The sequence below is a fragment of the Zonotrichia leucophrys genome, chromosome 13 (assembly GCF_028769735.1).
Source record: "Zonotrichia leucophrys gambelii isolate GWCS_2022_RI chromosome 13, RI_Zleu_2.0, whole genome shotgun sequence".
Lineage (NCBI taxonomy): Eukaryota > Metazoa > Chordata > Aves > Passeriformes > Passerellidae > Zonotrichia > Zonotrichia leucophrys.
In genome coordinates this window covers 3,467,099-3,494,980 of record NC_088183.1, presented here as the reverse complement: position 1 = coordinate 3,494,980, position 27,882 = coordinate 3,467,099, and the positions used below count along the sequence as shown (strand labels likewise).

The window sequence follows — 27,882 nt, the reverse complement described above, 5'->3', positions numbered from 1 at the left end:
AGCACAAAAACCCCTCTCCCCACCCCCCTCACCCCACAGCCGGCTAGACGTAGCCAAGACCACGTTCCAAGCTGGTCAGACATGCATGCATATTTGTGAACATTTACATAGGGCTGGCGTCCGCTCGGAAGCTCCCAGGCGTCAGCGACGCGCCGGGAGGGGAGGGCGGTGCTCTCACCACCACCCCTGCCACCGCCTCCCGTCACCCTCCTCGCTAATTAATCATGCAAAACAACGGCCACGCGGGATTGATGGAGCCGGGCGGCGGCGTGGCGGCTTCTCCCCCAGCGCCTGCGAGGGCAGGGGGGATACGGTGGCAAGGGGACCGCTCACAGCTTCCCCCGCACCAGCCGGGCCAAGGCCAGGGTAGCACTGAAAATACTCCACGAAGTTATGAATAAAACCCCCCCGCTCCGGGGGCCGCAGCCCAGCCGGCCCCTCGCTGCCCACGGCCGGGGAAACCGCGCCGTCCAGCCAGCAGGACGGGGCACGGGGCTACCTTGATTTACGTCGTCGGGACAGAGATACGAGCAGGAGCCGGGGGCCGGGCAGCACACCGGGGACACCACATGCCCAAAGCCCTAGGGACGGGGTTGGCGTCCCCTCCTCAAGCTTGGCTGCCTTGCGGGATGCCACACGGCCTGGCCCCGGGAGCTGCGCTGGCCAGGCACAGGGGAATGAACAGGGAGAGGGGCCAGGGCTGCGCCAGCACCATCCTCCCACTGGCGAAACACCCCAAGCAGCCACAGCCCTCTGGGGCTCCCCGGGGCAGCCGAGGCAGGAGGGAGCCGTGCCAGGCTGCGCACAGGAGCGGGGACAGAGGCATTCCTGCGTTCCTGCCTTTCTGCCCCAGCCGCGCCGCGGGGTTGCTGGTGTCCCACCTTGGCCACACTCCGCCAGCCTCCTTCTCCGGCTGTCCCCGGGGCCGGGGTGCTGCCGGCATCAAACCCGCAGCGCTCCCTCCTCTCTCCTCCCTGCGTCCTCCGAGAGCAACGCTGAGGGGAGGAGCCGCCTGCGTGCCCCTAGGGCAAACGGCCAAGGAACCAAAAACATGACGGAAATGAAAAGGAAACAAGGGGGAAAAAAACTATCGTAAAAAAAAAAAATAGTGACAAAGGGAAAAACCACTAATTCCCTAGGAGAATACAAAGACCTGGAAAGTGATGGAGCAACAACAGCGTCTTTGGAGCGCAGAGGGCACGGCCACGCACCTCCCGCCTCCAGCACAACACGATTCGGGGCCCGGGAGCGCAGCGGGCAGGCGTCCGGCTGAGTCCGTGCCCCGGCGGGGAGGAGGAGGGCTGGCCGGGAGCCCAGACTGCTCAATGCTCACCACATCCGAGGAGAGGCTTTGGGGAGGGGGGGTAAGCGCAGGGTCAGGCCCCAGCAGCGGGCAGCAGCCCCCGCCCCAGCCCGGCGTCCTTGTCCTCTAGCGAATTGTGCGGCACAGCGCCCGCCAGCCTCAGTCCGCCTCCCGCTGCACCTCCGACGCGTCCGCCCGGCAGATCGGGCACGTGCGGTTCGCCTGCGGGCAGCCAGAGACGGGGCAAGTGAGCAAGGCTGGAACCACAGCCCAGGAGTGGCTGATCCAGCCCTGCACAGGGCTCAGCCCCAGCTCCCAGTGCGTGCAGGGCACTGAGGGCACCCAAAAGGCAGCACCCCATACCCACAGCACCCTAGAAGCCACCCCGCTCCCCAGAGCAGGCACAGGCAGTACCTTTAACCATTTGTCGACACACTTGGCGTGGAACTCGTGGTTGCAGGGCAGGACGCGGAGAAGCTGCCGGGCCTCGAAGTCGCTGAAGCACACGACGCACCTGGGGGAAGCAGCCATCAGCACAGCCCCGCTGCCAGCCACGGCCCCCAGTCCCTGCCAGGCCCCCCGTGTGCGCCCTGAGCTCACTCACAGGGTCTGCTCAGACTGGTGGCTCTCGGGGTTGAAGCGGTAGGACGGGAGGTGCTCGATGTCTGCTTTGGTGAGTCCCCGTGGCTTGGCCTCCCCCAGCCGCTCGGCCAAGTTCAGCAGTGCCTGGAGGGGGATGCAGAGGCCGGCTCAGCTCAGCTCCTGTCCTGGCACAGCCCCCCTTCAGGCTTCCCCCTCCCAGCACAGCAATCAGCAAACTCCAACTCCCCCAGCTCTCCCATCCCATCACTGTGAGGAAGCCAAGCAGACTCACCTCATAATTCTCCATCTCCACATCATCCACGTCCAGGTCTAAGCTGATCGTGGGGCCCACGGCCGTTGGCGACACAGGAAGCATAGAACTGGGGGGAAGGACAGGGCAGTCAGCACGGGGCTGCAAACCCCAACAGGCACCCTGGCACAGCCCCCTGTGCCATCACAGTGCCACCCCTGCCCTACACATGCTAGAATACCCCCAGCAGTACTCACAGGAAATAGGGCAGGAAGCTCGGATAGTACGGAGGAGGCGGCGGAGGGGGTGGCGGTGGGGGCAGCGCCTGCTGCAGCCGGTACCGCTGGGTGTTCAGCCGCCGGGGCATCATGTGGGGGTATGGCTGAGGGAGAGATGGGGCACTCAGAGTCGTGCCAGCCCCACGGTGATCCCAACCCCTCCCCAGGATGGGGACTCACCACGCCAAATGGCAGTTCTTGGTGCAGCGGGTCGTGGGGGAGGTAATGCAGCGGCATGGAGGGCGACAGCGTGGGAGCGTGGTGAGACGGAGGGTACGTGAAGCCTGCGATGGGGTGCTGCTCCCCTCGCAGGTCCACGTCATTGTCTATCCTCTGCAGAGGCTGTGGGGAAACAGTTAAGCTGGGAGGAGCATCCCAAATTACACCTCCCCGATGCTATGAAGACAGAGGCACCCTGCCCACCACCCCCAGCTCAGACCCGCAGGGGTTGCAGAAGGACAAGACCCCAAGGCGGTGGGTGCATCACGCCCCCAGGCTGTCCCTCCACCCCAACTCACCATACGTGGATGCTGGGCTTGGAGAGGTACGAACTGCCCCAGGGGGGCCATGTGGGGCGGCTGGTGGGGGGGCACTGGCGGTGGGGGTGGGTGCAGGATGTAATGGTCGCTGGAGATGATGGGGGGGAATGTCTGGTAGGAGACGGGAAGTTGTTGCATGGCACATGCCTGAATCAGCTGTGGGGAGAGACAGAGAGAAAAACAAGGGTCAGACACCCCTGCCCCCTCCCCAGGGCCTCCAAAGGACCCTGTGCCCCCAGAAACTTGCACTACAGTGGGCCTGGGTGCCCACAGGACTCTGGGCACTCACGGCCCAGGCTGTCCCCAGGCGTCCCCCGCCGTGACTCACCGGGGGTGGGAGGCAGCAGAGCGGGTAGTGCTGTCCGCTGAACATCACTGAGCATGCTGGGAGCTGCTGGGTGCTGCACCCAGGGATGTGCTGGCCAGCGTGGATGGGGAAGCCTTGCGTCGTTACGGTGGTAACCGTGTAGGAGAGAGGGACAGGTCCCTGGTGCACCTAAGGACAAGGTGCCGAGGGCACAGTCAGGGCACAGCCCTGTCTGAGCTGTCCCTGTCCTGACAGGGTCACAGCAGGACACTGGGCACTCAGCACTGGGACAAAACACCTGGCATGGCCATCCCGCTGGTGTGGCCAGAGGAACGGGCTGAGTGAGGGCTCAACTTGAGGGAGTTTTGAGCCCTTCTTTCCTCCACACAGACAGGCTGTGTAACCACCATTACATTGGATTACGATGACAGTTGTCACATGAACAACCCTACAAGGGGACTGTGCCCAGCCCCTGGGAGCAGGGACCACCCTGGACATCCCCAGAAGGCAGAGGGACCCCAAGATTTAAATCTCAGAGAACCAGAGCACCAGCAGGCTTAGGGCTGGGTGATCCCAGCAGCAAGTGGCCAGAGGGGACCCAAGGACACGTCACCACTCCAGACAACAGCCCAAGGAACACCCCAGGATCACACCCAGGAGTGGGGCTGGGGGCTGCAGCACCTACCTGGTCATGCAGATCCACCATGAATGGGTTCTGGTGGGGTGGGTGAGCGGCTGGGTGAAGCATTCGTGGCGGCGTGCTGGCAAGAGCGTAGGCGCGGGGCTCATCTACAGGGACGTGCGGCTGCTGGGGGAAGGCAGGGTGCACCTGGGGCTCATCCTGGCCCAGCAGGGTTGCCAGAGGTCGATCGCGTCGTCCCCACTGACGCCTGGCAGAGGGGCTGTGGGGCCACCGCAGGAGAGAAACAGAGCAGGAGTGACCCCCCAGGCCAGAGGGGCACCACAGCCCCGGGCAGGATGGCTACAGGATGATCAGCCCAGTGCCCAGGGTGACATACTCAGGGCATTGTGCCGGGCCACATCAGGCTGGACAGCTCCAGAACCAGCTTCTCCGCTCACCCTGCAAGTGCCCTCTCCGTGTCCGCAGCACAAAACGCACCCCTGCTCCCCAGGGACCCCTCATTTGGGCCAGGTGGATGTGCTTCCCTGCCAATGTCCCCCCAAGCCCCACTGGGAGCCAGCCGGTGCCTTGCCCCAGCAGGACCAGAGAGCCGCCCCACAGCCCCACGTGCACAGGGGACGGGCTCCACACGGCCCTGCAGCCCGTACCTGCGCCGGAGGTGCTCGGGGCTGCTGCACGGTCCCCCCGAGAAACGGCGCTGGGCAAAAGGGGCAGAGGGCGGCCGCCTATTCACTGCCAGTTCCCATGGTCGCATTGGTGACGTCGGGAGGCGGGTGGGCACGCGGGACCTCGGGCTCCAGGCAGGGCAACACACCAGCACCTTGGACTCTGCAAGAGGGACAGCGGGTCATGGCACTGTCCCGCCACCGCTCAGGCTGCTGCTCCATCCTCACAAGGATGGCGGTGCTGACAGCTGCAGCTCTTGCTGCTCCTCCACCCACCCCATCTCCCGGGGCTGCATATGGCCCTGAGAGGGGCTAAGAAGAGCCTGTTCCCAACTCCCTTATTACTGTTCCTCCCCTTCATGGCCAGAGTCACCTCCCATGCACAACACAAAGAGAGAGAGAGAGACTTATTTTTGCACTTATTTTTGGCACAGAGGAAAGAAAATGATGAAGAGCCCTGTGGCTGTGGCAGCATCCCAGCCTGCTCACCGGCCAACAGGGAACCTAAGCATGGCATGGGGAGCTCCCAGCAGGTCCCTGATGCTGCTCTGGGGGATGCTCTTTGTTGCTGAGCTCCTGCACATCCTGCTCTGGAGTGACACTGCTACCCCAGTGACCGGCGCAGGGGCTGGTGGTGGCAGCAGGGCTCACGGCCCCTCTCTGTCAACTCCCTGCTGCAAACAGGGTGCAGCCACACATCCCCAGGGAGCAGGGGACAAGCACAGGCTGTGCTGAAGCCATGGAGGCAGCTCTGCTCCCCCAGATGATCCCCGAGGCAGTGGGACAGTAGGAACACTGCCCTGGCCCTGCCCCATCTCCCCTCGTGCACCCAGCCTGACTGGTGTTCCCGCACCAGAGCCCCTCCCCAGGGCACAGCTTGACCCCTCAGCCCAAATCAACCCTGGCACTGCACAGAGGAGACACCTGCATTTGGGGCTGGGCTTCCCCAGGCTCTGCTTTCCCAGGTCCCAAAACGGCCTTCCTTGCCTCCACGTGTATCCAAGATCCTCCCTGGGTACCGTTCCAGTGCCCAGCGTCTTCAGCCTCCACAGCATCAGGCCAGCACACGGCAGCAGCATGGCCTTGGCACCACACACCCCTAAATCCAGCTCACTGCAGGCTGGTGAGGTCCCCCCAAAGCAGCTTCAGCTCCACCTCCTCCTCAGTGCCCATGGCAAAGACACGCCCGGGACAGGAAAGACACTCCGGGGCCCTGGAGCCTGGGGAATGCTGCTCAGCACGGGGATCTCAGCCCAGCAGAGAGAAGCTGCAATGTCACTTTTCGGTGATGGGTATCAACAACCACTGGGACAAGTCCTGTGCCACACACAAGTCTCTTCTTAATCTCACCTTCATCTCCACACTACTGTGGAAGCTGAAAGCACATCTCTCTTTGTTTTGGTAGGAAAAAGGAAGAAGAAAAGCAAAAGCCACGGGCTGAGCCCTCCCGGAACCTGTCTGTGACTGTCACCAGGGAAGGGGGTGTGCCTGCCCAGGAGGTTCCTTCCACGGGGAGTTTATTCTGCCCACCTCAAAGCTCTGCCCGGCTGCAATATGCCCCTGAGTGGGCTGGCAGCCAGAATGCAGCAATAACCCAGGTTCAGCCCCACTCTGAAGCCTCCCTGAGGTGTTACCGCTTCCAGTTCCACATCCTCACTCTCGGAGCACACGTGGTGCCAAGGTCCTGTGTGATCCAGCGGGCACCTTCCACACCAGGCACCACAGCAATGGGCTTGGGGACGGGCAGCACATCCACAGAGGAACACTGAAGCCATGCAGGGGCTCGCCTGTTCTGGGACCTCCAGAGCGGAGGGCTGCCTGCGCTCCTGGAACCCAGCACGGCACCCGAGGCAGGACGGCACCCCCGACTTGCGGGACAGCGCTGGCCCGGCCCTGGTCCTCCCACAAGCAGCACCCGCGAGGTGCCCACCCTCCCGTCCCAGGCGGGCACACCCGGCTCCCCCCGCACCCGCGGCTGGAAGCCAGCGGCCACGCCGAGCAGGGTGACCGTGACCCCGCGGAGGGCACCGCGGCTCCGAAAGGAAGGGGATGGCGGTCCCGCAGCCCCTCGGAGGGGCGGGGGGAGGCGGCTCCCGAGCCCCGCCGAGAACAAAGTTAGCAGCGCGCCAGCGCTCACGCCCGGTGCCATCTGCTCGGGCAGAGCCGGGCTCCGGGGCTGCCGGGGAGCCGCCCGCCCTGGGGGTCCTGCCGCCCCGCTGCCACCCACCGCCGGCTCCGTCCCGGCACCCCCGGAGCCCCTTCCCCGCCGCTCCCAGGCGGGCGCCGCCAGCTCCCCCGGGAGCGGGGTCACCGCTGGCCCCGCCGCACCGGCAGCCCCTTCGGAAGGCCGACCCCGACTCCCAAGCCCACCCCCAGACCCGAGCCGAAGCCGACCCTCGGTGTCCGGGACGGCGGCGCACGGCGGGGCGAGCAGCACATCCCGGAGCGCACGGACGGAGCGCCCCACCGTGCAGCGCCCCGGGGAGGCACCGCGGCCACGGCAGCCGGGAGCGCACCCAGCCCGCGCCCCCCGCCGCGGAGCCCCGCCGGTGCCGGTGCGGATCTGTGGCTTTAAGAGCGGCCGCTCCGGGGCCATGTGCTCGGCGCCAAACAAAAGCAATAACAAAGGCGGCCGCCGGACCCCGCCGCCGCCGCCCGGGGCAGGTGCCGTCGGGGGTCCGGGGGGCGGCCCCCGCCCCCGCCCCGCTCCCGCCCCCCCCGGCCCGCACGTACCTGCACCGATGGCCTGGGCCGCCGCTCCGGTGCCGCTGCGGCGCCCCCGCCCCCTCCCTCCCGCCGCTCTTTGTTCGCCGACGCCGGGCCCGGGCCTGCCCCCCCCGCCGGCCCGCCGCCGGCCCTCCCCTCCCTCCCTCCCGCCCGCCTCCCGCCGGGCCGGCCCCCTCCCCGCCGCCGCTGTTTCCGGTGCCTCTTTGTTTTCCGCGGCGCGGGGCGGCCGCGCCGGGCCGGGGTGCGCGGGGGGCGCCTGTCCCTTTAAGAAGCGGCGGGAGGCACCGGACCGAGTCACGGCGCTCGGGGGCACCGGGGGCGCGCGCGGCTGGCGCGGGGGGGCGGAGGGGGGCGGCCGGGGGCACCGGGGGGAGGGGGGGGCGGCGCGGCGCGCGCGCGTCCCACGTGACCAGGCGTGTCACGGTCCGCAGCCATCTTGGAGCGCGGGGCCGCCACGCGGGGCAGCGACCCCCGGCCGGAACCACCGCGCTGGGCCCACAACCGAGGGCACCGGGCACGCACCGCCCGTCCCAAGTGGCCTGGTGCCGCCACCGGCCACCTCGCCCCGCTGCGACAGCCCCTAAGGCTGGTGGCACCGTACCTGCGGCTGTGCCCCCGCATCACTCCCGGGCCCCTGCTCACCGGGCTGGCAGCTCCGTGGGCCCGGTGGGCCGCGGGAACGGCAGTCCCGTGTGCCCGCAAGTCACCGTGCTTCTGTCCTGGTGGGCACAGGGGTGGGGAAGCAGGGCCTCGGCTCCCCAGCACCTTCTGCGCTCGGACGGGAGCGTGGAGGAGCTCCTCCGGTCCCGCTTAGGACATCGAGCCCTTTGCCCGCACCGACAGCTCTCCCACAGCATCTGTGGCCAGGTCAAACTTTTACGCACCAGAAAAGCCCCTTTTGCTTCAGAAACGCCTCCTATTCTCTCATATTAATTAAGCAAGAAGCAGGAACTACTCAGACCATCTGCACACTTCCAGCTCACCTGAGCGAGTCACCCGGCTGGTGGCTAACGCTGAGAGCTGCACACCGAGAGGCCGAGCCGGCGGCTCCCCGGGAGCTGCACACCGAGAGGCCGAGCCGGCGGCTCCCCGGGAGCTGCACACCGAGAGGCCGAGCCGCCGGCTCCCCGTGTGCCCCAGCAGCACTGCTCAGGCACCAGTCAAATCCCCGTGCTCAGGGCAGCACATCGCAGCAGCTTCGCTGAGCGCCAGATGCTGCATCCGAGCCAAATTTCCCCCGGTTACAACGCACACTTAGAAATTCCCAGGTAGGCGAGCGAGCCAGCCGGCAGCCCTGATGTAATGCCTATAAACCAGCCCTCCCCTGACAGCTGGGCTTTAAAGTGCTAACAACCAAAAGGGAGCTAATTAATTTGTAGCATCACCCCTTTCAAAGAAAACCTCAGATTGACGATTTAACAATTCAGTAGCTCGTTGTTGCCATGAGCAGTCGGATTCAGCTTTGCTCGATTCCAGCCCTGTGCCCAGGTCCCTTCAGGCCCCTCTCAAGGCTCTCACCTCTTCACCTCAAATCCAGGTGTGCAGGAGGAATTACACCAGGCTCAAGGATCCTCCAGGACACAGAGCACTCTGGGACTCAAATCTACCATGACTGTCAGTAGCACCACGGCCAACTGCTTCTGTCCCCATGGTAGGGGACACACAGAACAGGAAGGCACCACAGCAGGGCAGAGCTATGATGGTGTCAGAGCCACGCACTCAGGCAAGAACTCCAGCAGGAAGAGCCAAAAGACTGAATCAGCCCAAACCTGAACAACCACCCTCCAGGTCTGTTCCACTACAGCCTCTTTGCTTCAGGAGCTGGGGAACTACAGGGAAGAGAAGGAAAACAGCACTCTGTCCTTTGACCTTGCCATTGTTTGTGGGCAGAGGCAGCACTGCGCCTTCACAAGACGGCCAGGACCTGGTCTGATCCTGGGCAGAGCAGTGGCAGCAGGCAGAGGCCACAGAGGGTGGATATCTGTGCAGACACTCCCTGCAGACCCGCTCCAGCAGCACCAGCTTCCCCGTGGGCAGCAGCTATCGATGTCCTCAGGAGGCAACAGGAGAAGCCATCGATGGGACACAGCTCACACGCTGCTCACGCTCCCTGCCCAGCCAGGCTGGATCATTCCCCTGGCACAGCCACACTGCACATGGCTGTGCCCAGTGAGGATGGGGCACCACACATCCAGCCACAGGATCGGAGCGTGTGGCAACAGCTCTGCCCACACTGTCTCAGGGATACAGCCATGCACACAGCATCACACTGTCCCAGGCACAGAGCTCTGCCTGAAAAGCCATGTGAGGGGCCCAAAGGATGCTACAGCAAGGCTGGTAAGGCTGGTCAATGCTTCTGGGCCAGGACAAGGGATCCCAGCCCAGGCACAGAGATCTGGGACACCCCTGGTGAGTGGGACAGCCCGGCAGCTTTAGATAGCTCCCTATGTGCAGGGGCTGCTCAGGCTGAACCTGGATGCTCCACAGCCGACAGGTGGCCTGTCCTTTCCTTCAGGATAGCCAGGGGCCAGCAAGACAAAGTCTCCCTGAGCCCAGGCTCTTTAAGAGACCATCTGCTGCCACAGACATGCCACCTCCCTCGCCCCATATATAGGTCAGGTCTGACACAGGATTAGCCAGGGTGATCCAGTGGTGAGAGCACATCTCCCACTGGAGGCTTGGTCTGCCCTGTGCTCTCCCCAACACTCAGCATGCCAATGCTTCATCTCCACACTCTCCTGGGCCTCTCACACAAGTCCAGGGAGAGAAAGAGGCCCCAGATCTTACTCTTTTCTCCCCAGGGCCCAGAAAAAAAGCCTGAAGAAACTATCACCAAGAACACAGAAGCTCTCAGACTGTAGGCAGGGAGGAGCAGTGGAAGTGTCCCTACCCTATCCAAGGCCCAACACAAGCACCAGGGGACATGGGACACCCCAACATCAGCAGGGTGAAACGCTTCTCCACTATGGAGATGGGGGAGCAAGGAGCTCCCTCCCTGCTCCACACACCGGGTGGAGCTGAGTTCACTGGCAGTGGAGGCAGGACGCCTCTGCCATGATCACACGCCACCCACTCCCACCCCCGGGCTGACAGCACTCCCATCAAACGCCTCCAGCCACACACACGTGGAGGATGCTGACATGAGGAGCGAGTAGCTGCACAGGCAGCGGAACTGATAACGCCCAGTTTCCTGTCGATCTCTCCCACGTGGATTCTCTGATGTCTAATAGCATGGCTGAGCTGCACTGCAGAGGGAGAACCAGCAGCACCTTCCTCCCCTGAGCCAGAGCCTGTAGCAAGCCAGGACCTCAGAGGCAGCATCCACACCTGACACCTACCCCAACTGACACCATCCAGCAAGTTCAAAGCAGAGTGAGCACAGATAAACAGTAAGCTTGCAACAAGCCTTCATTTCCTTAGAACAAGGTAAATAATCTGCAGAGATCTCCACCTTCCTTCCTTTGCCCTAGAAACACCAGCACAACCTGAATAGCATGACCAGAAGGCTGCAGGTGCAGCAACCGAGTCCAGCTTGGCCACCTCTGTAGCTCAGCAGCACCAAGGAATGGGTTGTGTCCTCCTCTCTCCTGGGTGGCCTCTTCTGCCCTGAACAGAAGCACGCTGAGATACACACACCTCTGTCTGTCCAGGCATCTTGCAGCAGCCACTTCCACAGCTCAGTTGCACATGGGTGGGAGGAAAAGAGCAAATGCCACCATGTCCATCTCCAACCTGCTGCCTGGGTGACTCCCTGGTCCTTCCTTTCCTTCCTACTACAAGATGCTGCTTTTCAGGACTCCACACTCCTCTTTAAGTTCTCATTTCAGACAGCCCTTTCCTAAGCCAGACCCAGCCTCTCCTGGGACAGAGCCAGCACAGGGAGGAGGGATCACCCCTCTTTTCCTTCCCCACACAGCATCCCTGGAGTCCCCAGCTCATCTGTCACCTCTCCACAAGTATCTCTCTGAGTCCAGCCTGCTGTCTACAGGCTGTGGACAGTGTTAATGGCATCTGCCAAGTGAGTGGCCAAGGGTAGGAGGGGCCAGGCTCCAGACACCTTCCCCACTGCTCTCGGTCAGAGCAGCTCCTGCAAAGGGACACGGGCAGAGGCAGGAGCTGGAGGATGGCAAAGAGCAGCTTCGTTACCACTCAGCAAAACGAAGCGTCTCTTGAAAGCACTAGTGACAGTCAGGAAGTTGGGCTGGGTGGTTTGTTTTGCATTTTAAGAAGCCTGCAGGGACATGGACAACCTGCAACGATCATTTTCAGAAAGGAGCTCAGAGAAACTCAGGATTTTCAGCAACCGTTTACCCTCCTTTGTCCTTGATTAAAAATTTGCCAAGAGGCTGCTTATAAGATGCACCAAAACAGGGAGTGACCACTACCCTAAGTGCAGAGGAGGTTTGCTGCAATATGTCCCTGTACATCACTCAGAGAACCCCACACCAGAGCCTGAGGTTGGTTTTAAGAACAAAAACACGACTTTCAAGCTGACAGCCCCCGCGCACAAAGCGCAACTGCGGTGACAAGAGAGCAGCCTGGGGCACAGGAGCTGCCTGACCTCTGCTACAGCTCTCAACGGCAGATTTTTATTGTTCACCACTTTCCCAAAGCACAGGCATGGAGAGAAAACCAACTAAGACACTTGTCTCAAAATGCAAATACAGCTAGGGAGCCCCACCAGCCCAGCAGGGGAAAGACAACCTGCCAGAGGGCACCGCGCCTCAGCACTGCCAGGCTCGGGGGAAGGAGGACCAGAACGGGGCCCTCCCTTCCCAGGGGCAACAGCGAGAGATGCCAGAGGCCTGGATCACCAGGACACAGGCTCACCCGAGAGAAAGCAGCTCCTAACACACAGTACTGCAGCCCAGTCCTCTGCTCTGCATGGCTGAGCTAAAATCCTACTTTCCAGGGTAACCAAGGAAGACCCAGAACTACAGCTCTGCAGCCAGTGAGAGCAGGTCTCCAGGGACCAGCCTGCAGCTAGAAAATAATATTCCCAAAGCCTGCAACGAGCGCTGTTTGTTGGGGACACTGCTCAACCTCACTCTCTGCCATGCACAGAGCAAAGTGTGGAGCCCTCCCAAACCACTCCACTCCAGAGAACCCAGACAAGCCACACTGGACATGGGACCCATGGTCTGCTTGTGCCCTCCAGGAAACAGCTCCTGCCTGAAATGCAGAGGACTTGCAGGTGCAAGGGTGGAGGAAAGGATAAGCACCATGGTGTAGCTCTGCTGCCCAGAGAGCCAGCAGGCTGACTTCTCCCAACACCCCTGTGAGCTGACAGCACAGACCCACACTGTTCCCCTCTGGAACTGACCTGTCTCAGGGGGCCACGCAACATCCTCATGCAGCTCCATGACCTCAGGGCTTGGCTCTCCCAAGTTCCTGCATCAATGTTGGAGGGCTCTGGCAGAGCTCCCCAGCACCAGCAGCTTCCTCGGATGTTTTAGCAGCCTCTGGACAATCAGACTGGCACCCTACATGCTGTGCCTGCAAGGTGGGTACACAAACCCCTTGGCCAACCAATTACCCACACACAGCAGGTGACAAACCATGCTTCTCCAGACTGGTCCAAGCATGGAGCCATGGGATCGTGGGAAAATGTTGTGTCCCAGCTCCTCAATAAAGGGGTGAAAACCCCAAAAGCATCCAGAAGCCAGGCTCTTTGCCGAAAGCCAGCGCCGTGCGCCTGCCACCAGCACGGAGCCGTGCCCGAGGCCGGCCCCACGTGACAGTGGAGTGGATGCACACAGGAGGAGTGGCTGTAGTGACAGCGTTACAGCTTGTGTCCAACACACAGCTGAGCCCAGCAAATCCCAGCGCTCTGCAGCTCTCCCTTACAAACTCCACACACTGCAGGTACCCGAGCCAGTGAGAGCTCAGTGCCCACAGCCCCAGGAAATGACACCTGCAGGGAGACAGCCCAGAGAGTACAGGGCTCCCAAACTCTCTGCTGTCCACGAGCACAAGGACTGGCCCACCCCAAGCCCCAGGGACCAAGGACAGCTGTTCTTACACTAGCCCCAATTGCCAGGGCCAGCCCCTCTGCTATTTCAGCACACCTACTCCCAGCAGGAAGCAGGGACACCCAGCAGGATAAGCAGGACTCTGCTAACTCTGCTCCAAGTGACTTTACATCATCCCCCACTCTACCCCTGGGTAGCAGGACTTGGGCAGTTCTGCAGACAACCTGAGAGAAAAGTGATGCAAGATGAAGCCCAGCCCTTACCTGCCAGCTGTTATTTCATTCCTCTAACAGGTCCATAAACCAAGGATAATTAAATCTCTCCTAAACTCTCTTCCATTTAAAATAAAAATCTATAGTCCCTATTTCATTAGCTGGCTCTAGGTTTTACAGCTTGATCAATTCCCCTCACAGGGCCCTGGTCTGGACAGGCAGATGCAAACACGCAGCTTCCATGGTGCGGATCAATGGGATTCACAAAGTCTCCCACCCCATTCCTTGTTCCTCACTCACCAAAGGGAGCCACACAGCCCAGCAGGCAGGGACAGTGTGTTTCACTGCTCAGGGGAACACCACTGCCATGTGTGGCTTCAGAGGTGGGAGTGAGCACCTGGCAAGAACAGAGGCAGCAGCGATGCTCCCTCTGCACTGAAGGGCCCCAAGAACACAGCCATGACCCTAAAGGTGAAGCAGCCCAGCATGCCAGCAGGGTGACATCTCCCTGACTGCTGCACACTGAAGAGGGACAAGGCTCAGCTCCCACAGCTGACAGCTGGAGCCAGAGCCCACCACAAGCACCAGCTGGGAACCAAGAGCAGCCGCCACCTCTGTGACCTCCCTGCACACAAAGCGGAAGGGACTCGGCACTGAGAGCCAGGCACACGGGCTCAGTGCTTCCTGCCCTTCCCAGCCCTCTGCTGCTGCCCTGCCACACACACAACACCTTCCTCCTGCCGGCCTGCCGGGCCAGTAGGCTCCAGATGGCTCTTGCCACCATTGCAAGCCTCTCCCTCCACTGCAGGATCTTCCAGAGCCTGGCAGCAGATGGAGGGACCACAGCACCAGGCAGAGCTGCACCGAGAGCATCCAGGCAGAGCCCACAGAGTGGACATCAAAGTGCTGGGCAGCCCTTGGCCAGCACCCAGGTGCCCCCCAGCACCTATCACATCATTTCCCTCTGTTCCAGGTGCATATCCCTCCCTCTCTCCCACCTCTGCACAGCCAGAAAGCAGCAAGTTGCCACAGTTTGAGTCTTGTCACTGCCAGGACACACCATGGCAGCACCACAGAGGGAAGGTCCAGCAGCCCCAGCTCTGTGAGCTCTGCCCTGGCCACACAATGCCAGTGATGGACAGACCACACCACCAGGGCCCAAATCCTGATCTGTACTCGAACCAGCTGGTACTCGCCAGGGGATATCAGGAAAGATTTCTGTCCACCACTTGGAGAGTGCCCAGCTCCAAGCAAGGCTGGGGAACAAAGCTTTGCCATCCCACCGGGACTCCTTGCACGGCTGCGTGCAGGGAGGTGGCACTGGAGCCTCCCAAACACACACAGGTGCCTCCTGCCTCACCTGCCATGCCAACACCTGCCCTGTCTCCACTGGCACCGTGTCCCGACGCGGGGGGGAATGGAGGGTTCACATTTCACCTGCTAAACCTAACCCACTGCTCGAGGGGTGTGACAGCACCCGGCCAGCCCCAGAGCAGACACCCAAAGGTGACAAACAAAGGCGCCCAGCAGGCACTCCGCATTAGCAGTATTTTTAGACACCACTATGGAGCCGGCCTTATTATTTTCATTGCAACGTGCATAATTACCCACCATGCACCGCAGTGACATCAGACGCAGCCGGCTCTCCTCCGACAGCTGCTCCTCCTCCTCCCGGGGCTCCTGCTGGCCCCGGGGACACACCTGCCCCGCCGGGCCCTGCCCTGCGCATCTCCCCGGGCCACAGGACCCCACCTCGAGGGCGGCCTCGAGCTCCTGGGCCATCAGAGCCGACATGGGAGCAGGTGATAGAGGGACAGAGCAGGGCACTGGCACAGGACCGCCAGAAGGCAAGCACAGGGATGATGTCTGGAGCTGCAGGCACACACAGCCAGTTGTGCTGGAGCACGGGGCCGGTGCAGAGCTGATGGACAAGGTACCAGCACAAAACAGAACCACGCTCCTGTGAAGAGGGGCTGACCCCAGACAGAGAAACAGAACCTGCCTAGCCATGGAGCTCAACTCCTGCCCGGGAGAGCAAACCCTGGAGCGCATCCCAGCTGCCCACAGCGCGGTCCCACACGTCCTCCGTGGGACAGGGCTGCCACGGGCCCACACACAGCCCGGGGTGCCAGCACAGATCCTGCCGGGCCGGCAGCACGGCTTGTGCCACTGCCCCCACCCCGGGTGCCACTGCCCCCACCCCGTCACCTCGGACTCGTCTGTTTCCTACCTCCTCCGCAGGGACAACTTTCCGAAGAGTTTCACCACTTCCCCTCCCGTCCCCTGTCCCACACCGGAGCTTGCCCCGAGCTGGCACAGTTTACCGGGTCTGGGGGAACGGCGGACGGGACACCGCGAGGTGCCAACCGGGACGAGGACACAGCCAGTCAGAAGCCCCCAACTGAAGCCAGACAACCACCTCAGCAGAAGCCCCTGACTCCGCCCGGGGCCGGGGTCGCGGGAGACCCCAGGAAGGGGCTCCGGCCGGGGCAGGCTCGCACAGCCCCCACGGGCAGCCGCGCTCCGGTTCCCTCCCCGCTGCCCCCCCGTCCCCGCGGGGCTCCCCCACCAGCGGGGGCTCCTCCCACCGCCCTGCGGCTGCACCGGGCCTGGCTGCGCTTCACGGCCGCTCCCCCGAACCCCAATGCCCCGGCAGCCGCCACCCCCGCCCGCGCCGGCCATCCGCCCCCTCCGCGCACCGGGCCCGGCCCGGCCGCCCCCGCCGCACCGGGCCGCGCTCGCTCCTCCGCCCGCCGCACCGGGCCCCGCAGCCCCGCATCCGCCCCATCGCTCCGGGCCCTGCCCGCCGCCCTCCCCGTCCCGCTGCCCCGGGGCCGCCCTCCCCCTTCCCCCAGCCCCGGGCCCTGCCCGCCGCCTCCCCCAGGTGCCCCGGCCCGGCCCCGCACAGCCCGGGCCTGCGGCCGCCGCCGCGCCCCGTACCTTCGGGAGGCGCGCCCCCGGCGCTCGGTGCCGTGCCCCGGCGCTGCCCGCCCCTCAGCCCGCTCGCATGGCGCGGCGGCCGGGCCCGCCGGGCTCCGTGTCCGTCCCGGTGCCGGTGCCAGTCCCGGTGCCGCTCCCGCTCCGGCCTCAGCCCCGCCTCATGGCGCCCCCGCGCCCGCCGCGCCGATGGAACCGGCCGCGCCGCGCTGCCCCCCCCTCCCCGCGCAGCACCGCCTCCCCCCCCGCGCCGCGGCGATGGGCGCGCCCGCCGCCTCCTGCCGTAATGAACAGAAGAGCGGCGCGGAAGAAATGCACCGGGGGATCGCGGCCGTAATGCTCCGAGCGGCAGCGCACCAGCTGGGACCGTCACCGGAATCAGAGAATCACAGAATCAGCTAGGCTGGAAAAGAGCTCTGAGATCATGCAGCCTAACCTATGACCCAACACCGCCATGCCAGCTAGACCGTGGCACTAAGTGGCACATCCAGTCTTGCCTTGAACATCTCCAGGGACGGTGACTCCACCACCTCCCTGGGCTGCCCGTTCCAGTGCCTCGCAAACTTTTCCGTGAAAAAGTTCTTCCTGATGTCCAACCTAAACCTTCACTGGTTGCCGGTGGGAAGAAGTCGAGTCCCACCTGGCTACAGCCGCTTTTCAGGAAGTTGTGGATGCCTCAGGACAGCCCTGGGAGGTGTGGAGGTGCCCCAGGACAGCAAGGGGCAGTTTGCAGAACAGTGTCCAGCACCAGCCCCTGGAGTCTCAGGGGAGGCACCCCGGGACAGCCCTGGGGGACTCTGGGGGTAACCACAAGCAGCTCATGGGGTGTCTGTGAGGATGTCCTGGAGCAGCTCCTTTGCAGGAGCTGGGCTGGTCCTGGACCTGCTCAGGAGAGCTTTGCTAAAGGGTGCTCACAGTCTGTCCCCTGCAGCCCCTGCTCTGGGGGTGCTCTGACCCAGGTGTGGGGTGAGATGGGAACCTCAGAGCAGGCTGAGTGTCTGGAGAGGCTCCAGCGTTTCTGCAGCATCCAGGCCCTGTGGGTTCCCCAGGGAACAGGGCCAGGGATGCGGGGGTCCAACAGGCTGGCCATGCCCCTCCAGCACCACCTCCCAGCCCTTTTCTGCCTCAGCAGAGCTGGACAATCCACCCTTGTCCCAGCGGGTCTGAAGTAGGTCAGGGAGGCTGGGCCAAGCTCCTGGGAGGGGAGTGGGTGGCAGGGGGTGCAGAGGGCCCCAGGCACCCGCCCCAGTGGCCACACCACAAGGCTGGTGCCCAGCCCCTGTCCTGGTAGGACCCCAGTGTCCCCAGCCCAGGGGATGCAAGCCATTTCCCTAAGCCCCCTTTGGTCTCCTGGGGTGGTTTGGGGTCCCTCTGCATCCCTGCAGGCTCCACACCCCTGCTGGGAGCTGGGGTCCCATGGGTGCAGGCTGGGGTGGCTGAATCCTGAGGGACAGCACCCAGCATGGAGAGCTGGGCACTTGGTTTGGGGAGCGAGCCTGGAGATGAGCTGGGTGGGAGCTGCGGGATGAGAACATGGAATACACAAGAGGGGGGAGGGATTTCTCACCCCTTAATTGCAGTTAATGATTGATGAACATGTTTACTGCAGGAGGCAAAGGTCTGGCAGCGTCAAGATGAGAGAGCAGAGGCAGCATCCCCAGGGACACAGCCACAGGTAAGGGATGGCAGCCCCTGTCCCGGCCCCCACGGGCACCCTGCTGCATGGGGGGTGTCTGCCAGCTGTCTGCCAGGCCCTGGCACAAGCAGAGAGAGACACCCTGGTCATGCCATGGGTTACTCTGGGGCTCCAAGCACTGCTTGGACAGGCCCTGTTGGGCACAAGCTGTGAAGCTCCAGCCATGCCCAGGACAGGCTCCTGGGGTCCCCCAGGCACACCTGGAGGTCACCCCTGCCCTCCCATGGCGTGTTCTCAGGCAGCCCACGGCCAGAAGAGCAGTGTGCAGCCCGGTGTCTGCTCACCAGCCCAGCTCAGCAGAGGGGACTGTCCCCACCAGCCCCTCTCCTGGCCGGGTGGCTGCTGCCCAGTGGGGTTTGGGGGCAGCCTCAGCCTCTGAGGTGCTTCTTCCCTGCTGTGTGCCCACAGGCATCCTGGCAGGATGGCATGGCGCTCTTGTGTGCTGCTCCCCTTCCTCCTGGCAACAGGTAAGGACTCTCTTGGCATCTGCCATGGGTAGGTGGGTGGGAGGTGTTGGAGCTGCTTTCACCCCCCAATACTCTTTCTCCATTCCCTGGGGGAAGCTGTGACCCCAAATCAGCTGCCAGCAGGGAAAGCATGGGGGCTGCAGGTGTGGGATGGGCACGAGGGCTGGGGGTTCCCCTGCCTGCCATGGAGACCCAAACCATGGCTGGGAGCTCGGGCTGGAGCTGAGGAGGTGCTGCCAGCGTGGGTGTGCCCAGCACGGTGATGGTCCCAGCTCCTCTCTCCTGTAGTTTCAGGAAACACCGTCCCCATCATCAATTCAACCCTCTTCTACGTGCCTGAGGACCTGGAGCTGAGTGAGTAGGGGGGTCTCCAGAAGGTTCTGGGGTGTCAGAGCAGTGACTGGGGGGTTCTGACCCTGCCTGTGCCCCCAGACCAGTTTGCTTTCCAGCTGGAGGCTTACGACCTGGACCAGGACCCCCTCACCTACCAAATTGAAGGGCCAGATGCCTTCTACTTCCTTATGGACTCCAAATCAGGCAGAGTGACACTGAGGAACTCCCTGGATCGTGAGGTGAGGGCAGAGCATGGGGTCTGTGTCCCTGCCTGAGTGGGAATCTGGGGGTAATGGATGGAGGGCAGAGCCTGTGGGTCCCTCCCTGGCCCCAGAACCCCAGGAGGGAAAGTTGTCCTCACAGAGACTGGGGCTCGGCCCTACACAGAGATTGGGGCTCAGCCCTACACAGAGATTGGGGCTCAGCCATCCGAGGACTGAGCTCCACCTTGGCCCTGACCAAGTCCTGCCTTGTGTCCCCTCAGCTCCAGGCCAAGCTCACCATCACTGCCAAAGTGTCAGATGGTATAAACTCTGAGGTGAGTGCTGGGGCAAGGGCTGGGGGCTGCAGGGGGAAGGGAGCCCCCATGGGCAAGGGGAGGCAGTTGGAAGCAGGTGGGTGATGCTGGCTGGCCAGCCAGGGTGGGCACAGCATGCTAGAACTGCACCCAGCTCTGCTGGCCACCATCTCCCACATCCTTGTGCCCTCTCTGACACCTGGCAGGTTTCCAAAAAAGTCACCATCATCGTGGAGGACCGCAATGACAATGTCCCCGTGTTCCAGCACCTGCCATATAACGCTGACATCCCCGAGGTACCTCGAGCAGCAGGGCAGGGGTGCTGGGTGGCTCATGTGGCATGGGTGTGCCAGCAGTGGGACAACAACGGGCTGGGAACAGCGTGAGCTCACACCTGGGTGTGTGGTGACAATATGTCTGGGCGTGGGGGAGCACTCTGTCACCAGGGCAATTCCCAGTGGGAGCCTCTGTGTCACCCTGAGACAGCTGGGACTCTGCCCTTGCAATGAGCTCAGGGTGTGCCCAAGCTGCCTGCCAGCCCAGGACACGGTGACACGGGATCAAGGGGTAGATGGGGCGTGGGGCCGGGTCTGACCCCATCAGGCAGCTCCAGGGCTGGGTGGGTGTGCCCTCCCAGGGAGGGTGGGGAGGGGGTCCAGCCCTGCCCGGCCTGAGCGAGGGCAGCAGCTCATCCCATGGCACCGGGCAGTACCTGCAGCCCTGATCATGCCAGGGCAAGGCTAGCGGGGTCCTGGCACAGCATCACCCCCTGCTCTGTCACCACCACCCCCTGCTCTGTCACCACCAATCATCCCCTGTGTGCCCAGAACACGACTGTGCACAGCATCATCTACACCGTGTTTGCCAACGACAGCGACACTGGGAACGCCTCCAAAGTCAGCTACAGAATCCAGGAGGTGAGCACAGAGCACTGTGGAGGGGGTCACACCACAGCCAAACCCACCCTGGGCCCCTCCTGTGCTGCTGAGGTGTTGGGGGACACAGCCAGGGCAGACTCATATCTCTGGGGGTGCAGGGAGGTTTTGGGCAATGGGTGGAAGGTGATTTCAGTTTCAGGCTGGGGATGAGCCAGGTGGTTGGGTGTAAATGTTGGGGGTCCCCATGGGCCAAGCCTGGCAGAAAGATGGGGATGGAGCCCCCATCTCTGCTGCACCACCCCTGCTCCCTGCCTTGGTGACACAGGCTGATGTCCCCTGCTCAGGTGATCCCAGACAACGTGAACAATCTCCAGCTCTTCTACATCCTGACCAATGGGAGTGTGGTGCTCAATGGTTCCCTGGACTATGCCAAGAACACTTTCTACCAGATCAAGATCCTCGCCCAGGTGGGGACCATCCAGGCTGGGGGTGCAGGGCTGCCAGGTAAGGGGGCTGTGTGACTGACAGCTGCTCTGCTCTGCTCCTCAGGATGGTGGAGGATGGCTGCACAACGTTTGGACCGTCCAGAGTAGCTCTACTTACCTGTCCCTGACCATTACAGATGTGCCCAACCTGGACCCACGGTTCCTCAATGAGCCCTACTCGGGCTCTGTGCCTGAGAACTGTGACCTGGTCAGGAGCCTTGCCTGCCCCAGTGTTATGTCCCTGCCCCTGGCCCTTCTTGGGGGCTCTTATGCCCTGAAGTGTCTGGACCAGCAGGCCTGTGGGCAGCTGGAGATGCCATAGGTCCTTCCCTGATGGCCATGTCCCCACAGGGCACCGTTGTGCTGACTGTCACCGCCATGGACCAAGACACAGGGGTGAATGACAACATCTCCTACATCATCACCAGTGAGTGATGGGGCAGAATGGAGCAGGCAGGGGATGATGACACCGTGGGATGAGCAGGAGGGGTGGTCACGCAGCAAGGGGTACCCTGGAAACTGGTTCTGGGCATCCAGGCTTTGCCAGCCTGACCTGCTGGCACAGGGAGGGCCAGGCCTGCCTTTCCCAGTGGCTGCCACTGGTTCCTGCTGTCCCCTTGTCCTAGATGCCAGTGTTCCTTTTGTTATCAACAATACAACGGGAGCCATCAGTGTGAGTGAGCCCCTGGACCGTGAGCAGCTGCCCAGTGAGGAAGTGCTGCTGCAAGTCACGGTGAGTAGGACACAGCAAGGGGAACCCCATCCTCCTCCTCTCCCTGGGCCCCTCCAACCTGCTCTCCCCTCCTCCCCAGGCACGTGAGGAGCACCCAGATATCTACGGCAAGGTGGCCCAGGCCAGCACCCTGGTGACAGTCTTGGTGACTGATGTCAATGACAACAAGCCCCAGTTCTACAACTGCTCCCTGTCCAGCTGCAACTTCTCTGCCAGTGCTCAGAACAACTTCATAGGCAGCATCATAGAGCACTCCTCCACCAGACTGCCTGTGTCCAACCTCAACATTGTTGCCTACGACCCAGATAAGGTAGGAAGGAGCCTGTCCATGGTGCTGGGCTGTGGTGCTGGTGTCTGTCCTTGCTGCACCAATCACCCTGGCTCTTGTCCCTCCCTGACAGGGCATCAACAGCAGTTTTGAGCTGAGCCTGCGGGGTCCGAATGCCAACGCCTTCACTGTGTCCCCCACAACGATTGTGGGTGCAGGGGAAGTCCAGATCCTGGTGCAAAACTCATCCTTAGTGGACTACGAGATAAGCCATGTCATGGTGGTGCAGGTGGGACTTGCAGGGCTGGCCTGCTCTGTGGAGGCAGCTCCTGCTCCCTGCCTGCATTGGGCACAGTGGGGGCACGGCCCTCCTCTTGCAGAGCTCAGGAGTAAAGCAGAGCAGGGCTCTGCCCTGGCAGTTTGTTTGGTGCAGGGGAGCTGGGCTGGAGTGTGACAGGTCTCTCTAATGTTTGGGGGCTCGTGTGAGACACAGTCCCTTTTCAATCCTGCAGATCATTGCTAATGACACGGGGAACCCTACAGACTGCTGCTCCACGGCCACCGTGACCATTGAGCTCATCGACAGCAATGACCACATCCCTGAGTTCCCCCAGAGCACCTACAGCCTGTCTGTGATGGAGAACAGCCCCGACGGCACCGTCATCTCCCCAAACATCACGGTCAGGCCCTGAGCAGGGAGGGGGCACCCCTAATGTCCCCAGGCAGGGCACTGGGCACACCTAGCACTTCTAGTACAGCTTGTGCTGAGGGCATTGATCTCTCCATGCACACAGGAAGGACTCAGGACCAATGGGTACTCAAGGGTGGCACCCCTTGCCTATCGGCGCCACATTTTTGGGGTGCTCACTGCCAACAGCCACTGCCCCACACCCATCACTGCTCTGAGGGCTGAAACAGACTGACCAGGTGGTTCCTTCTGTCTTTCAGGCCTATGATCCAGACAGCGGTGTCCTGGGCCAGATCACCTACCAGCTGCTCCCAGAGAACATGTACGTAAGGGAAGAGCCAGCCACGACCAGGGCATCACCCTGGCGGGTGGGCTCCACTGAGGGCTCTGTGTGTGCCACAGCCACAATGTCTTCATGGTGAACGCCACAAGCGGGGCCCTGCTGGTGCACAACGGGAGCTTGCTGGACAGGGAGACTCGCTCCATCTACTATGCCAACCTGCAGGCCAGGGACGGGGGTGGCCTGGTGGGCACCACGGTGCTGGAGATCACCGTGCTGGATGCCAACGACATGGCACCCATCGTCATTGGCTCCTACTTCATCTCCGTGGAAGAGGGGCAGAATGTTAGCACACAGATCCAGGTATGTGCCAGCAGAGGTGAGGGGGTTGACAGAGGGGACAGACTGTCCCCAAGGTGCCCCACAGCCCTGTTCTAAACGCTGACCTTTTCAGGCCATCGACAATGACATGCCTGACAGCCCCAACAGCAAACTGGGCTTCATGATCTTGCCAGGACTGTTCAGCAACAACTTTACCATCAATAGAGACACAGGTGAGATGCACAGCACAGAGCCGCTGGACTGTGAAGCCTTGGAGGATGAGCATGGACAGATGGTGGTGACAGTGATGGTGTATGACCACGGCGAGCCACCGCTGAACACCACGGTGAACGTCACCATCACCGTGGGGGTGAGCCCTGGGCACAAGCAGGGACATGCTGGGGCAGGCTGGGGCTTGGAGCTGGGATGGGTGGGCAGGGCGGGGCTGTGGAATCCTTGGCTGTGGCAGAGGTGCCGTGTCTCCAGGCTTTCTGTGGGGGCAGAGTGAATAGTTGATGCAGGGAGGCAGGAGAGGGCTTGTGTAGCTCCTGCCTGTGGGCAGGCAGGTGCCCACACTCCTGTCCCCAGCTGGCTGTGGGGAATCCTGTTTCCTGGAAGGGCTACAGCCATGGGCTTTGTCTTCTGCAGGACCTGAATGACAACATTCCCGTGTTCCTCAACCAGTCCTATGAGTTCTCAGTCTTTGAAGAGTCTCCAGGTAGAAGTTGCATGGCCAGGTTTGTGGGACCAGCAGTGGCCCTGAGTCAGTGCCCACTGCCCACTCAGTGTCTGTCTCCACCTGCAGGGTCCTTTGTGGGTGAGGTGAATGCCACAGATGCCGACAGGACAGAGATCAATTCCCGCATTTCATTCCGGCTTGAAAGAGACTCTGGCTCCAGCAACTTCTTGATCCGCTCAACCCGCCTGGGGCCAGGGAACTACAGTGGGCAGCTGTCTGTAGACCCTGAGATACTCCTGGACTACGACACGCTGGAGCAGAAGTTCTTCACCCTGATGGTGCTGGCAGAGAACACAGCTGCAGACAACGCCGGGGACAAGGCCAACGTCTCAGTGACAGTCCACATCCTCGATGTCAACGACGAGCCCCCCACCGTCCTGCCAGGCTCGCTGCAGGACGTGTCAGTGGCTGAGAACGGGACACAGCAGGGCCTGATCCACACTCTGAACGCCTTCGACCCTGACACCAACCACTCGCTGCTCTTTGAGGAGCTGGCGGTCGCCTGCTTCAAGGGGGACAGCAGTGCTGGGGACGTGTGCTGGGAGTGGTTCCTGCTGGCACCCAATGGCTCAGTGCTGGTGAACAGCTCAGACATCGACTACGAGGTGTGTGACAGGGTCCTGCTCACACTGAGGGTGGAGGATCTGTACACTGAGAAAGGAAACCGCTACAGCCAGAACGGTACGGCCCCAGTGCCCCCTCCTTCCCCACCACGGGCAGGGCAGGTGCTGGGACTGCCTCTCCCACCTCCCACAAGAAGCTGTGGGCAGCCAGGCAGGAGCTGGGTGGTTTGGCTACAGAGGGAGGGTGTCCCCAGTTCTCTTGACCTGAGCTTTTTGGGAGAACAGAGCTCCCACAGGAAGCAGAGGATGGTGCTGCAGGGCTGCTGTGTTGGTGATCAGAGCTCTGCTTTTGGGACATTTGCAGAAACCCTGAGGATCATCATTATTGATGTGAATGACAACGCGCCAGTCTTCGAGGCCATCTCAGAGACTTTTGGTGAGCAGCTGGGGTTGGCACATCACGTGGGCTCCTCGCTGCACCCACACATGCCCTGCCACATTCACCAGCAGCCAGGATCTTCCCCAAGCCTGGGGCAGGGCTGAGCAGTGCAGGGGTCAGGCTGGGGTTACTCAGTGCTTTCCATGGAGGCTGTGGGGCCAAGGGCAGCAGGGGGTGCTTGGAACCCTGGGGCTGTGTGGGCGTGGGGTCTGCAGCAAGTCTGGCTGCTCACCAGCATGACTGCACCATCCATCTGTCTGTTCCTGGCAGTGGTTGTCCCCGAAATCTCTCCTGTGGAACTGCAAGTGGCTACTGTGAAGGTGAGGAGCTGCCCTACCTGTATCTGTCAGTCCGTGGAGCCTTGTTCATTTGTCCCCACCGTGGGCAGGCAGGAGCCATTCCCACCCATGCTCCTGCCATGCTCTATGCCTGCAGGCCACAGATGCTGACACGGGGCTGGGGGGAACCATCACCTTCTCCATCGTCAGCGTGGTGCTTGTGGAGGACAGCGGGGGCAGTCGGCCCTTCGAGAACCTCTTTGGGGTGTCCACAACACCTGACAAGGGCGCCTACATCGGGAGTATCCGGTGAGGCCCTGGGGCTGGGCTGGGCTGGGAGGGGGGATGCAGCTCAGCTCCTGCCTGCTGCAGGGTCAGTGCAGGCTGCAAAGGGGACAAAGCCTTTCTGGAGTCCTGCCTAGGCGTGGAGGCAGGATGGGGCTTGGGGGATGGCAGGGGACAATGCAGTGGGATCACTGGTGTCCCTGTCCTCACAGAGTGGCCAGCAACCTTGATGAATCTCTGAAGGGGCAGTACAAGGTGACGGTGGAGGCTAAGGATGGTGAGGAACCAGTGCACAGAGCCCAGACCGTGCTGAGTGTGAGTGTCAGCCCCAAGCCCTGTCCCAGGACACCACCCACCCAGGGCAGCCCTGCTCACCCCTGGTCCCCACACACAGATCTTCACGGTGGATCAGAGCTACCGCATTCGGCTCCAGTTCCTGACAACGGTGGAAGAAGTCCAGAGTAACTCCGAAAATATTAAATTGTAAGGGGTGCTGGGCCGGGCTGGGGGTGCATGGATGGACCCACCAATGTGATCTCTCAGCTTCATGGACTGTGAACGGGGTGGGCCAGGCAGGTCCCCACCAGAGGAGGGGGCTTCAGGGGGTCAGTCTGCTTCCTGTGCCCCTGAGCAGAACAGCAGGATGTCCAGCCCAGCTTCCTCCCCTGTCTCTTGTTCCTAGGGCCCTGACCACAGTGACCAAGGCAGCAGTCTACGTGGTGGCCATCCGAAGCGTGGAGGACACCCGTGACACCCAGTGAGTGCTGGTGGGGAAGGGGACAGGGTGGTGGCATCAGGGGTGTCACCCTGGGGCAGGGCACCATGCCCTGCACCCAGCACCTCACTGCCCCCATCTCTGTGGCTCTGCAGCGTGGATGCCAAGTCAGTGATGGAAGCCTACTTCGTGTACAGCAATGGCACTGCCCTGGATGTCAATGACCTGATCACGTGAGTGCTGGGGCTGTGCACAGGCACTGCCACATGCTGGCACCAGCCCAGCTGCTCACACCTCTGCTTTCCTTGGCAGACTCATCCAGTCCGATCCGGTGGGCTTGGCTGAGCTGGTGAAGCTGGGCCTGGCTGTCATTGTGAGTGGGGCCAGGCAAGGGGCAGGGGGAGAGGGCAGCAACCCCCCTGGGGCTGGCTGGGGGGCTCCCCTGGCTGGAACTGTGCCCTAACCCTGCTCTGTGCCAGGGCCCCGGCGAGGTGACAAAGCCCACCAAGGAGGTGGAGCTGATTGGCATTATCGCAGGATTGGCAGCATTCCTGCTCATCTTCATACTCATCATGACCCTGGTTTTGGTGCTCACCACCAGGAGGTACTTCACTGCCTGCACCCCCATCCTCACCAGCACCCCCAGACCCATCCCCATCCTCCAACCTGCTTCTGCCCACACCATCCCACAGCCCAGCTCCTCCCTGCCCCTCTCACCACCCCAGGCCACAGCCCAGCTCCTCCCTGCCCCTCTCACCCACCCCATCCCTGGGCTCTGCAGCTACAAGAGGAAGCTGAATGCCATGAAGGCTCTGAAGGTGGCCACAACATTCGACCCTGCAACAGCACAGCAGGGAGCTGGCATCCCTGGGACCAACCAGTACAACGCTGAGGGGTGAGTGAGGGGCTCCCTGCAGCAGGTGGGGGGACACCAGGCTTGTCCCCACATCCAGGGGCTGCAGTGCCCCAAGGGGCAGCACTTACCTGCCACCCATCCCTGACCAGGGCCAACCCCATGCTGAACCGCCCGCTGGATCCCTCCCACGACCTGGGCTTCCATGAGGACTCCATCTCTGTGACCAGGTGAGCTCTGTGGGCAGGTCCCAAAGGCCACAGGCTGTCACCTCATACCTCACTTCTCCAGTGCCTGGGTCCTTTTTTACCTCCCACCCTCCATTCTCCACAGCATGAATTCCCTGGATGAAAATACGGTAAATGCACCAGCAGATGACAACTTTGAGGTCGAGGTAAGTGTGCAAAGAGAGTCCTGAGAGTCCTGCCAGAGAACCCTGCATCTTCTTCTCTCTCCTATGGTCCCCAGGGCCTCATGGACTCCTTGGGTCCTTTACTCTGCACCCTAAACAGAGGGGAAAGGAAGGACAGGTGTCCCTGCCCTCCATCTCTGTCCCCATCCCTTCTGACCACACTCTCCTCCTGCAGCAGGTCAAAATGCAGCCAACAGACCCCACTGACAAGGAGGTGCTGGTGGCTGCCCTGAACATGAAGGAGCCCAGCAGAACAGCATACCTCAACACCACCTTCACCACCACGGACTTGTGAGCGGGCTCACAGGGCGCAGCAGGGCCAGAGCAGGACTCAGGCAGCTGCTTCAGTGTTGATATGTTCAGTGTCTGGCAATAAAACTGTTCCACGGGGGGTCACAGTGTCCTGTGGTCATCAGCCCATCTGCCTGGAGGGCTCAGTCAGCTTGGAGTCCTCTCTCCCAGCATGAAATGCTGTTTTGGACCAGCTGGTGCCAGAGGGGAGGTGCCACTGTGGGGC

The 27,882-nt window shown here is 62.2% G+C and overlaps 2 protein-coding genes across 2 annotated transcripts; one reads left to right on the top strand and one right to left on the bottom strand.

Annotated features, from left to right (window-relative positions):
* Nucleotides 1-332: 332 nt before the first annotated feature.
* Nucleotides 333-8,194, bottom strand: RNF44 (ring finger protein 44). Its single transcript, XM_064724689.1, is given in 15 exon segments — nt 333-1,525; nt 1,718-1,817; nt 1,908-2,029; nt 2,178-2,265; nt 2,393-2,517; nt 2,594-2,755; nt 2,932-3,108; nt 3,281-3,448; nt 3,945-4,161; nt 4,550-4,730; nt 7,301-7,352; nt 7,354-7,405; nt 7,407-7,532; nt 7,534-7,679; nt 7,682-8,194. Coding segments are annotated over 15 exon segments (2,013 nt in total). The 5' UTR covers nt 7,916-8,194; the 3' UTR covers nt 333-1,462.
* A 7,076-nt stretch (nt 8,195-15,270) lies between these two features.
* CDHR2 (cadherin related family member 2) lies at nt 15,271-27,738 on the top strand. Its single transcript, XM_064725330.1, has 35 exons — nt 15,271-15,411; nt 15,720-16,748; nt 17,548-17,702; nt 18,025-18,090; nt 18,520-18,578; nt 18,867-18,932; nt 19,011-19,150; nt 19,396-19,449; nt 19,635-19,724; nt 20,256-20,345; nt 20,651-20,773; nt 20,856-20,999; nt 21,143-21,218; nt 21,418-21,524; nt 21,604-21,834; nt 21,926-22,081; nt 22,305-22,472; nt 22,741-22,802; nt 22,883-23,123; nt 23,215-23,451; nt 23,730-23,799; nt 23,887-24,501; nt 24,748-24,819; nt 25,093-25,142; nt 25,258-25,409; nt 25,598-25,700; nt 25,780-25,868; nt 26,068-26,142; nt 26,256-26,333; nt 26,413-26,473; nt 26,580-26,704; nt 26,882-26,995; nt 27,106-27,183; nt 27,287-27,347; nt 27,541-27,738. Exons 1-35 carry the CDS (start codon nt 15,271-15,273, stop codon nt 27,658-27,660), a joined length of 5,298 nt encoding a protein of 1,765 aa, XP_064581400.1. The 3' UTR covers nt 27,661-27,738.
* Nucleotides 27,739-27,882: the final 144 nt, after the last annotated feature.

What these genes read in the sequence shown, in the direction of transcription:
- CDHR2 (XM_064725330.1), top strand. Translation starts at nt 15,271, where the DNA reads ATGGGAGCAGGTGATAGAGGGACAGAGCAGGGCACTGGCACAGGACCG. An exon ending in ATAACGCTGACATCCCCGAG is followed by an intron (nt 19,725 to 20,255) that starts GTACCTCGAGCA and finishes CTGTGTGCCCAG; the next exon opens with AACACGACTGTGCACAGCAT. An exon ending in AAACCGCTACAGCCAGAACG is followed by an intron (nt 24,502 to 24,747) that starts GTACGGCCCCAG and finishes GGACATTTGCAG; the next exon opens with AAACCCTGAGGATCATCATT.